This window comes from Panulirus ornatus, chromosome 18, assembly GCF_036320965.1.
Source record: "Panulirus ornatus isolate Po-2019 chromosome 18, ASM3632096v1, whole genome shotgun sequence".
Taxonomy (NCBI): domain Eukaryota; kingdom Metazoa; phylum Arthropoda; class Malacostraca; order Decapoda; family Palinuridae; genus Panulirus; species Panulirus ornatus.
Genome location: NC_092241.1, coordinates 44,087,579 through 44,100,801, shown reverse-complemented (window position 1 = coordinate 44,100,801; position 13,223 = coordinate 44,087,579). Strand labels below are relative to the sequence as shown.

Here is a 13,223-nt window from a genome sequence, read left to right as displayed (position 1 = left end):
AGAGTATATGGAACACATATAATGATGGAACACAGATGACATGATGGAAACACCAGATATGATGGAAACACAAGAACATGAAGTGAACAGATGAAATTAGATGGGCAATCACAGAATGATTGAATACAGCAGATATATGGAACAGCAGACATATGGAACATGAAGCAATGATGGAACACAGCAGCATGATGAGAATAGGAAGATATGATGGAACACAGCAGACATGATGAACAACAGGAGTATGGAACAATACAGACAAATTGACACAGACAATATGTGGAACACAGCAGACATGATGAACACAGCAGATGATGGAACACAGCAGGCATGATGGAGCACAGCAGACATGATTGAACACAGCAGCATGATGGGACACGGCAGGCATGATGGAAACAACAGACATGATGGAACACAGACTATGATGAGAACAAGCAGACATAATGGAAACAGCAACAATGATGGAACACAGCAGACATGATGAAACAGCAGAACATGATGTGGAACACAGCAGACATGATGGAACACAGCAGGCATGATGGAACACAGCAGCATGATGGAACACAGCAGATATGATGGAACACAAACAGACATGATGGAACAAGGCAGATATGATAGAACACAGCAGACATGATAGAACAGCAGACAGATTGGAACAGCAAGACATGATGGAACAGCGACATGATGGAATGAAGTATGATGACACACAGAGATAAAACAGACAGATAAAGGAACAATATAAGATATGGAACAATCAGACATGAGGAACAGCAGAATGATGGAAAGACAGGACATGATGGAACACAAAATATATGGGAACATACAGGCAATGATGAAATACAAAGACATATGGAACACAGCAGACATGATGGACAATGATAAGCATGATGGAACACAGGCATGATGAAACACAGATATGATGGAACACAATATAACTGATGAAACAAAACAGACTTTATGGAACAAGCAGACATGATAAAATACCAGACATTGTGGAACACAGCAACATGAGGAACTCAACCGTACAGATGGAAAAATGACATGGAAACAACAGACCTGAGAAACATAGCAGGCATAATGGAAACAGAGACAGATGGATTACGAGACATGATGGAACGAAGCACTTATGAGAGAACACAGCAGAGATGATGGAAAATAGCAACATGATGGAACACAATAAACATAACCGTACACAAGAGATACGATGGAATATAAAAAGCATGATGGGCATGAAGGAACACATCAGACATTATGGAACACAGTAAGCATGATGGAACAGAGCAGACATGATGGAACAGGGAAGGCATGACGGAACAGGAGGCATGATGGAACATAGTAGACATGATGGAAGACAGCAGGCATGATGGAACACAGCAGACATAAAGGAACAGCAGAGCATGATGGAATACAGCAGACATGATGGAACCATATAGCTATGACAAGCGAGCATGATGGAACACAGCAGGCATGATGGGACCATATAGTTATGGCACGTGAGCATGATGGAATACAGCAGTCATGATGGGACCATATAGTTATGGCACGTGAGCATAATGGAACACAGCAGGGAAAATTGGACCATATAGGTATGTATAGGTATGACGTGTGGGCATGATGAAAGACAGCAGGCATGATGGGACCATATATAGTTATAACGTGTTGGCATGATGGAACAAAACAGTCATGATGGGACCATATAGTTATGGCACATCAGCATGACGGAACACAGCAGGCATGATGGGATCGTATAGTTATGAAGTGTGGGCATAACAGAACACAGCAGGCATGATGGGACCATATAGTTATCGCACGTGAGCATGATGAAACACAGCAATCATGATGGGACCATATACTTATGACGTGTGAGCATAATGGAACACAGCAGGCATGATGGGACCATATAGTTATCGCACGTGAGCATGATGAAACACAGCAATCATGATGGGACCATATACTTATGACGTGTGAGCATAATGGAACACAGCAGGCATGATGGGACACTATAATCATGACAAGTGGGCATGATGGAAGAAAGCAGGTATGATGGGACCATATAGTTATGGCACGTGAGCATAATGGAACACAGCAGGTAAAATGGGACCATATAGGTATGTATAGGTATGACGTGTGGGCATGATGGAACACAGCAGGCATGATGGGACCATATAGTTATGACGTGTGAGCATGATGGAACACAGCAGGTATGATGAGACCATATAGGAATGACACCTGAGCATGATGGAGCACAGCAGGCATTAGGGGACCATATAGATATGACATGTGTGCATGATGGAACATAGTAGTCGTGATGGGACCATATGGTTATGACATATGCACATGATGGAACACAGCAGGCATGATGGATCATATAGTTATGATATGTGAGCATGATGAAACACAGCAGTAGTGATGGGACCATATGGTTATGACATATGCACATGATGGAACACAGCAGGCATGATGGGACCATATAGTTATGATATGTGAGCATGATGAAACACAGCAGTAGTGATGGGACCATATGGTTATGACATATGCACATGATGGAACACAGCAGGCATGATGGAACCATATAGTTCTGGCACGTGAGCATAATGGAACACAGCAGGCATGATAGGACCATATAGTTATGATATGTGAGCATGATGAAACACAGCAGTAGTGATGGGACCATATGGTTAAGACATGTGCACATGATGGAACACAGCAGGCATGATGGAACCATGTATAACACTTGAGCATGATGGAGGACGTTAGGAGATGGCTGGCAACACTTACGACATAATGAAGAGCAAGACAGCCCTGAGTCTGAGCTTGGGGTAGATGAAGGCGTGCGTCACGGGCAGGTCCTTGGGCTGTGTCATACTGAGTTGCTTCAACTCCGACTCCAGCTCCACCCGACTCACACCTGATTTCCCGTTCGCTGCAGCAACCTGTCCAAGTTACATCCCCCACATTACATTAACACCAGAACATTACATTATCACCAGTGGAATACACTCATTTACTCTCACGTCAAGACGCTCTAGTATATGCTATTCTGCCTAAACCACAAAATATGTGCCATTTTCCATTCAGAGACGCGACAAATAGAGGCAACAAACTCAAAGTTCTTTCTCATGTAAGTCTTTATCAAGAAAGCAGATCTGTAAATCACCCACACAAATCTATACTGGTTCTCAATATAATGTTTTCACGAAGATATTTACCACCGAGTTCTGTTGACCTTACTATTCAACACAGTCTGACTGTAGGTACCTTACTCCCACACAGGAGGCAGAACATGCAAGACTACATGTCTGAAGACAGCTGTTGAAAGTGTTCTGAGAGCATCTCGGTCCGCCTTGGTCAGAACCTTTTCTTTGGGTGTTTGGTTCTAAGGGAAAAGGAGGAGGCTGGACAGGGAAGGTCCATTGTAAACACAGAAGACAACAGTAGAATGTGAAGATGCGTGGTGTAAGTTGTTGGTCAGGGAAGGTACATAACAGACACACAAGACAATAGTATAATGTAAAGATGTATAGTGTAAGTTGCTGGGCAGGGAAAGTACAGTGAAGAAACGGAAAACAACAAGAGAATGTAGCGATGTATGATGAAAGTAGCTGGGAAGAGAAGGTACAGTGAAAACACAAAAGACCATTGTAGAATGTGAAGATGTATGGTGGTCAGAGCAAGTACAGTGTAGACACAGAAGACAACAGTAGAATGTGAAGATGTGTGGTGTAAGTTGCTGGTCATGGAAGGTACAGTGTAGACAAAGAAGACAGTAGAATGATGTAAAAATCTATGGTGTAGATTTGTTGAAGATTTGTCTGTGTAATGAGTGCACTGATGCTGGCATGCTGTATCTCATATAGGTCTCAGGCTACGTGGGTCCTTATCATAAACCCTGACACACTCCAGCTTGGCAGACTAAATGATCAATATGGTAGACAATATAAGGCGACCATGACACAAGACTGAGTGTATTGGTGAATCCTAGAATGAGAAGGATGACCTAGGTAGCTCCAGCACTCACCTGCAGCAGAATATCAGCACACTCCTGAACGCGTCCCTTGGCCAACAGCCACCGGGGTGACTCGGGCAGGTACCTCGGCAGGAGAAGAGAACATCAGTAGTTAATGTGATCTTTAGCACGTAGACTGACACCCTATTATATGTTAATGTAATGACTCTCTCTTAAAATCCTATATCACCTGATTATAACTCTACTGTCTACTATGTGTACATTGCCTCATTATACTCTCTAATTATAACTCTACTGTCTTCTCTGTGTATATTGGCTCACTATATCACCTGATTATAGCTCTATTGTCTACTATGTGTACATTGCCTCATTATACTCTCTAATTATAACTCTACTGTCTTCTCTGTGTATATTGGCTCACTATATCCCCTAATTATAACTCTACTGTCTACTATGTGTATATTGGCTCACTATATCACCCAATTATAACTCTACTGTCTACTATGTGTATGTGACTCACTATATCCCCTAATTATAACTCTACTGTTTACTTTGTGTATATTGGCTCCCTGTGTTCCCTAATTTTAACTCTACTGTCTACTATGTGTATATTGGCCCACTCTATCCCCTAATTATAACTCTTCTGTCTACTATGTGTATATTGGCCCACTCTATCCCCTAATTATAACTCTACTGTCTACTATGTGTATATTGGCTCACTATATCCCCTAATTATAACTCTACTGTTTACTATGTGTATATTGGCCCACTCTATCCCCTAATTATAACTCTTCTGTCTACTATGTGTATATTGGCCCACTCTATCCCCTAATCATAACTCTACTGTCTACTATGTGTATATTGGCTCACTATATCACCTAATCATACCTATACTGTCTACTATGTGTATATTGGCTCACTATATCACCTAATCATACCTGTACTGTCTACTATGTGTATATTGGCTCACTATATCCCCTAATTATAACTCTTCTGTCTACTATGTGTATGTTGGCTCACTATATCCCCTAATTATAACTCTGGTCACTACTATGTGTATATTCGCTCACCGTATCCCCTAATTATAACTCTACTCTCTAATATGTGTATATAGGCATATCATACTTAAAGCCTTAGGCTGCACTTAATTCAATAAACTGTTTATCATTATTATCATTATTGTTATATCATTTTATTATTATCATTATCATTATTATTATTATTAGTATTATTATTATCATTATTTTTATTATCATTATTATCATCATTATTATTATAATTATTATTATTATTATCATTATTATCATTATTATTATCGTTATTATTATTATTATCATTATCATTATTATCATTATTATAATTATTATTATAATTATTATTATTATTATTATTATTATTATCATTATTATTATTATTATCATTATTATTATTATTATTATTATCATTATCATTATCATAATTATTATTATTATCATTACCATTATCATTATTACAACTGTTATTATTGTTACTATCATTTTCATTAATATCATTATCATTATTATTATCATTATTATTATTATTATTATCATTATTATTATCATCATTATCATTATTATTATTATTATTATTAGTATTATCATTATTATTATTATTATTATTATTATTAGTATTATCATTATTATTATTATTGTCATTATTATTATTATTATCATTATCATTATTATTATTATCATTATCATTGTTATAATTATCATTAATATTATCATCATTATTATTATTATTATTATTATTATTATTATTATTATTATTATTATTATTATTATTATTATTATCATTATTATTATTATTATTATTATCATTACTCTTATTATTATTATTATAATTATTATTATTATTATTATTATTATTATTATTATTATTATTATTATTATTATTATTATTATTATTATTATTATTATCATTGTTATTATAATTATTATTATTATTATTATTATTATTATTATTATTATTATTATTATTATTATTACTATTATTATTATTATTATTATCATTATTATTAATATTATTATTATTATCATTATTATTATTATCATCATTATTATTATTATTATCATCTTTATCATTACTACCATTTTCTTCAGCCAAATTGAACTTGTTGTCCACACTTACATTTCCTCCACCACAAAAACCCCACCTCATGCCCTAAAGTTATCCACACTAACACATCTTCCACCACAGAAACCCTACCTCCTGCCCTGATGTTGTCCACACCAACATTACCTTCACCACGCAAACCCCGCCTCCTGCCCTGATGTTGTCCACACCAACACATCCTCAACCACACAAACCCAGCCTCCTGCCCTGATGTTGTCCACACCAACACTTCCTCCACCACACAAACTGTACCTCCTACCCTGATGTTGTCCACACCAACACTTCCTCCACCACACAAACTGTACCTCCTACCCTGATGTTGTCCACACCAACACTTCCTCCACCACACAAACTGTACCTCCTACCCTGATGTTGTCCACACCAACACTTCCTCCACCACACAAACTGTACCTCCTACCCTGATGTTGTCCACACCAACACTTCCTCCACCACACAAACTGTACCTCCTACCCTGATGTTGTCCACACCAACACTTCCTTCACCACAAACCAAACCTCCTACCCTGATGTTGTCCACACTAACACTTCCTTCACCACAAACCAAACCTCCTACCCTGATGTTGTCCACACCAACACTTCTTCCACCACGCAAACCCCATTTCTTGCCCAGCTGTTGTTCACTCCAACAATTCCTACACCACACAAACCCCACCTTCTGCCCTGATGTAGTCCACACCAAAAGTTTCTCCACCACACAAACCCCACCTTCTGCCCTGATGTTGTCCACACCAACACTTCCTCCACCACACAAGCCCCACCTTCTGCATTGATGTTGTACACACTAACACTTCCTCCACCACACAAACCCCGCCTCCTACAATGATTTTGTCCAAACCAACACTTCCTCTACCACACAAACCCCACCTTCTGTTCAGATGCTGTCCACACCTACACTTCCTCCACCACGCAAACCCCTCCTTTTGCTCTGATGTTGTCCACACTAAAAGTTCCTCCACCACACAGATCCCACCTCCTGCCTTGTTGTCTATACCAACACTTCTTCCACCACACACACCCCACATCTTGCCCTGATGTTGTCCACACCAACACTTCCTCCACCACACAAACCCCACCTCCTGCTATGATGTTGTCGACACCAACACTTCCTCCACCACACAAACCCCACCTCATGCCCTGATGCCCACACCAACACCTCCTCCACCACACAAACCCCACTTCCTGACCTGATATTGCGCACACCAACACTTCCTCCACCAGAGAAACCTCATATCCTGCCTTGATGTTGTCCACCCCAACATTTCCGTTTCCACACAAACCCCACCTCCTGCCCCGATGTTGTCCACACAAACATTTCCTTAACCACACAAACCCAGCCTCTTGCCCTCATGTTGTCCACACCAACATTTCCTCCACCACACAAACCCCGCCTACTGCCCTGATGTTGTCAACAGGAACACTTCCTCCACCACACAAACCCTACCTCCTGCCTGATGTTTTCCATACCAACACTTCCCCCACTATAAAAACTCCACCTCCTGCCCTGATGTTGTTCACACTAACACTTCCTCCACCACACAAACCATACCCTCTGCCCTGAGGTTGTCCACACTAACACTTCCTCCACCACACAAGCCTCAGCTCATGCATTGACGTTGTCCACACTAACACTTCCTCCACCACACAAACCCCACCTCCTACAATGATTTTGTCCATACCAACACTTCCTCCACCACACAAACCCCACCTCCTGCTCTGATGTTGTCGCACCAACACTTCCTCCACCACACAAACGCCACCGCTTGCTCTGATGTTGTCGACACCAACACTTCCTCCACCACACAAACACCACCTTCTACCCTGATGTTGTCCACACCAACACTTCCTCCACCACACAAACCACACCTTCTACCCTGATGTTGCCCACAACAACTTTCCTTCACCACAAAACCCAAACCTCCTACCCTGATGTTGTCTACACCCACATTTTCTCCACTATATAAACCCCACCTCCTGCCCTGATATTGTCCACACTAACACTTCCTGCACCACACAAACCCCAAATTCTGCCCTGATGTTGTCCACACCAACACTTCCTCCACTACACAAACCCCACCTCCTGCCCTAATGTTGTCCACACTAACACTTAATCCACCACACAAACCCCACATCCTGCCGTGATGTTTTCCACACCAACACTTCCTCCGCCACACAAACCCCACCTCCGACCCTGATGTTATCCAAACTAACACTTCTTCCACCACACAAACCCCACCGCCTACCCTGATGTTATCCACACCAACACTTCTTCCACCACACAAACCCCACCTCGTGCCCTCATGTTGTCCACACCAACACTTCCTCCACCACACAAACCCCACCTCCTGCCTTGTTGTTGTCCATACCAACATTTCCTTCACCACACAAACCCCACCCACCTCCTGCCCTGATGTCCACACTGACACTTCACCACACAAACCCCACTTCCTGCCCTGATGTTGTCTGTATCAACACTTTCTCCACCACACAAGCCCTGATGTTGTCCACATCAACACTTCCTCCACCAAACAAACCTCACCTCCTGCCCTGATGTTGTCCACACCAACTCTTCCTCCTCCACTCAAGCCCCACCTTCCTCCCTGATGTTTTCCACACCAACACTTCCTCCACCGCACAAACCCCACCTCCTGCCCTTGTTCACACTAAGACTTCTTCCACCACACAGACTCCACCTCCTGCCCTGATGTTGTCTACACCAACATTTCCTCCACCACACAAACCCCGCTTCCTACAATTTCTTCATCCCCAGACCCCCACTCCGTGATGGGCCTGCCATAGGTCATTAGATATAGACAAACAAAGTATTGTCTTCTTGGAAGTACTTCGCATGGAAAACGTTGTCACTGTGCTCTTATGTGACACTCATCATTGTAAGGAAGGTTACAGAAAATATATATCATCGTTTCGGAGTTGCTAATTTCGGTTTCATAAAGAGATAGGTATACAGATGTCCACACCGCTGTTCCATTATGTAATTATTATTATCATTATTATTATTATTATTATTGTTACTATTATCATTATTATCATTATTATTATTATCATTATTATTATTATTATTATCATTATTATTATTATTATTATTATTATTATTATTATTATTATTATTATTATTATTATTATTATTATTATCATTATTATTATCATTATTATCAATATTATTGTTATTATTATTATGATCATTATCATTATTACTATTCATTTATCTATTTATCATACTTTGTCGCTGTCTCCCTCGTTAGCGAGGTAGCGCAAGGAAACAGACGAAAGAACGGCCCAACCCACCCACACACACATGTATATACATACACGTCCACCCACGCACATATACATAACTATCCATCTCAACGTATACATATGTATATATACACACAGACATATACATATATACACATGTACATAATTCATACTGTCTGCCCTTATTCTTTCCCGTCGCCACCCCGCCACACATGAAATAACAACCCCCTCCCCCCACATGTGCGCGAGGTAGCGCTAGGAAAAGACAACAAAGGGCCCATTCGTTCATACTCAGTCTCTAGCTATCATGTATAATGCACCGAAACCAAAGTTCCCTTTCCACATCCAGGCCCCAAAGAACTTTCCATGGTTTACTCCAGACGCTTCACATGCCGTGGTTCAATCCACTGACAGCACGTCGATCCTGGTATACCACGTCGTTCCAATTCACTCTATTCCTTGCACGCCTTTCACCCTCCTGCATGTTCAGGCCCAGATCACTCAAAATCTTTTTTTACTCGATCTTTCCACCTCCAATTTGGTCTCCCACTTCTCCTCGTTCCCTTCACCTCTGACACATATATCCTCTTTGTCAATCTTTCCTCACTCATTCTCTACATGTGACCAAACCATTTCAAAACACCCTCTTCTGCTCTCTCAACCACACTCTTTTTATTATCACACACCTCTCTTACCCTTTCATTACTTACTCGATCAAACCACCTCACACCACATATTGTCCTCAAACATCTCATTTCCAGCACATCCTCCCTCCTGCGCACAACTCTATCTATAGCCCACGCCTCGCAACCATATATCAATGTTGGAACCACCATTCCTTCAAACATACTCATTTCTGCTTTCCTAGATAACGTTCTCGACTTCCACACATTCTTCAACGCTCCCAGAACTTTCACCCCCTCCCCTACCCTATGATTCACTCCCGCTTCCGTGGTTCCATCCGCTGCCAAATCCACTCCCAGATATCTAAAACACTTCACTTCCTCCAGTTTTTCTCCATTCAAACTTACCTCCCAATTGGCTTGTCCCTCAACCCTACTGTACCTAATAACCTTGCTCTTATTCACATTTACTCTCAGCTTTCTTCTTTCACACACTTTACCAAAGTCAGTCACCAGCTTCTGCAGTTTCTTACCCGAATCACCCACTAGCGCTGTATCATCTGCGAACAACAACTGACTTATCATTATATCATTATTATTATTATTATTATTATTATTATTATTATTATTATTATTATTGTTATCATTATTATTATTATTATAATTATTATTATTGTTATTATCATTATTATTATTATTATTATCATTATTATTATTATTATTATTATTATTATTATTATTATTATTATTATTATTATTATTATTATTATCATTATTATTATTATTATTATTATTATTATTATTATTATTATTATTATTATTATTATTATTATTATTATTATTATCATTATTATTATTATTATTATTATCATTATTATTATTACTATTATTATTATTATTATTATTATTATTGTTATTATCATTATTATCGTTATTTTTATTATTATTATCATTATTATCATTATTATTATGATTATCATTATTATTATTATATTATTATTATTATTATTATTATTATTATTATTATTATTATTACTATTATTAATATTATTGTTATCATTATTATTATCATTATCATTATCATTATTATTATTATTATGATTATCATCATCATCATTATCATTATTATCATTGTTATTATTATCATTATTATCATCATCATTATTATTATTATTATCATTATTATTATTATTATGATTATCATTATCATCATTATCATTATTATCATTGTTATTATTATCATTATTATTATAATCATTATCATTATATTGTTATTGTCAATACTTGAGTTACAGACGTAGAAGTTGTTGAGTGTGGCCAATAAAAAGTTCAGGAGAGTGATGACTGGGAGGGTGGTGGCAAGCACACAACATTTGACTCGGGAGGAGTAGTCAGTGTGGATGTGTGACCCAGGCTACTGCTCTGAAGGATTTGTGAGAAATACTTGGAGAATGAGAGTGACGAGTATGATGCATCTATCTATCTGGAAAAATCGTATGATAAGGTTTATAAAGAGAGGCCATGTGGAAGGCACTACGAATGTAAGAGGAAATGGAAAAATTACTGAATACACTGAAAAACTTTCACCGGGAAAATAAGTCATGTATGCGATTTGGAATGAAAGAGGGTGAGGGACGTTGGATCTGTGTCTACGATGCGTAATATCACTGTGGTTGTTTAATATTTTCATGGTGGAAAGAGAGGTGAATACAAGGGTTTCGAGCGACCTACATGCGGACGATGTACGGTGTAAAATAGGTTGATCATGTAGAGATAAGAGTATAATAGAGAGGTGCGGTAATAAACACAGGTGACCAGGATAAGCCGGAGAGGTTCAGATACTTGTAAAGGATGAACGAAGAAAGAATGACAAAGAGGATCTACGTGTCAGAAAAGGAGGAAGCAAAGAGTAGGGGAAGACCAAAACGAAAATGGAAGACAAGAGTGAAGGTGGCTTCTAGTATCGGGGCAAAAGCATTCAGTGGGGTGAGAGGCGTGCATGGGATGGAATGGATTGGATCGATGTTGGGAGAGGCGTTGTCAATCAGTTGACCCAAGGCATAGGAAGTGTTCAAGGCATACGATGAAAGTCTCTCGAGGGATTCTGTGGTTCGTGGGCTCATTGATTAGACCTTTATACATGGCTAGTGAGTGGGTGTATGCAAATGAGACCGATGTTCGTCTGTTCCTGACGCTATCTCGCTAAGGTGGAAGAAGCAACTATTCATAAGATTACAGATGTACCCTGCACCTACACCACTGACTCTCCGTGAATCCCATTCAAAAATTCAGGCTTACAGAGTTTTGTTCCAACACTGTGTCTCTGGCTGCATTCCATATCGTGGGTTCAGTGTTGGACGATGGTAAGTAATGTTAAGGAGCATGGAGTAGGGCCTCACCTCCAGTAGAGGAAGCCGAGGAGCGAGGGAAGGCAGGAGAGGAGAGCCAGGTGCTGCCAGTGTGGAAGGAGCCAAGCCACCAGCGACGTGAAGCACATGCCTAGCGTCCAGGTCAGGAAGGTTATCATAGTGGCGAACGCCCTCTGCTCCGGCGGTATGATCTCCAATACTGTCCACAATGAGATAGAGAGAGTGTGTCTGTATGTGCATGTGTGCGGGAAAGATATACTGGCACATATAACTAGTTAACTTCCTACGAGGCTACAGTGTAGCTGGTCGGTTCTGCTGGACAGATGCAACTATAGAGTCGTTATGATTGACCTCCATCTTTCTAGCCTAGGCTGAAGGAATAAAGTCGGTGAAAAAGGTAGATACAATACCTTCATGAAAAGCCTCTTATTGTGACTAGAGTCTTCGGTACCTGGGGTTGGACCAGCATGTGTTCGGGTTATGTGCGAACTGGGGGAGGAGGGGGGGGGGGGTAGTGCATCCTCTCTCCATCCACATGCTTATATTCCCCTTGTGGTCGGTCGAGACTTCGGATAACTGGCTTGAGTATATATATATATATATATATATATATATATATATATATATATATATATATATATATATATATATATATATATTTTTTTTTTTTTTTATACTTTGTCGCTGTCTCCCGCGTTTGCGAGGTAGCGCAAGGAAACAGACGAAAGAAATGGCCCAACCCCCCCCCCATACACATGTATATACATACGTCCACACACGCAAATATACATACCTACACAGCTTTCCATGGTTTACCCCAGACGCTTCACATGCCTTGATTCAATCCACTGACAGC

The 13,223-nt window shown here is 39.6% G+C and overlaps 1 protein-coding gene across 1 annotated transcript in view; it reads right to left on the bottom strand.

The window, feature by feature from the left end:
• LOC139754937 (carcinine transporter-like) overlaps nt 1-13,223 on the bottom strand; it is a 166,883-nt gene that overhangs the window by 55,036 nt on the left and 98,624 nt on the right. The window contains exons 7-9 of the mRNA XM_071672757.1: nt 12,398-12,566; nt 4,016-4,088; nt 2,776-2,930 (exon numbers count right to left, since the gene is read on the bottom strand). Of these exons, the coding sequence (XP_071528858.1) occupies nt 2,776-2,930; nt 4,016-4,088; nt 12,398-12,566 (397 nt within the window). The remainder of the gene's footprint in view (nt 1-2,775; nt 2,931-4,015; nt 4,089-12,397; nt 12,567-13,223) is intronic.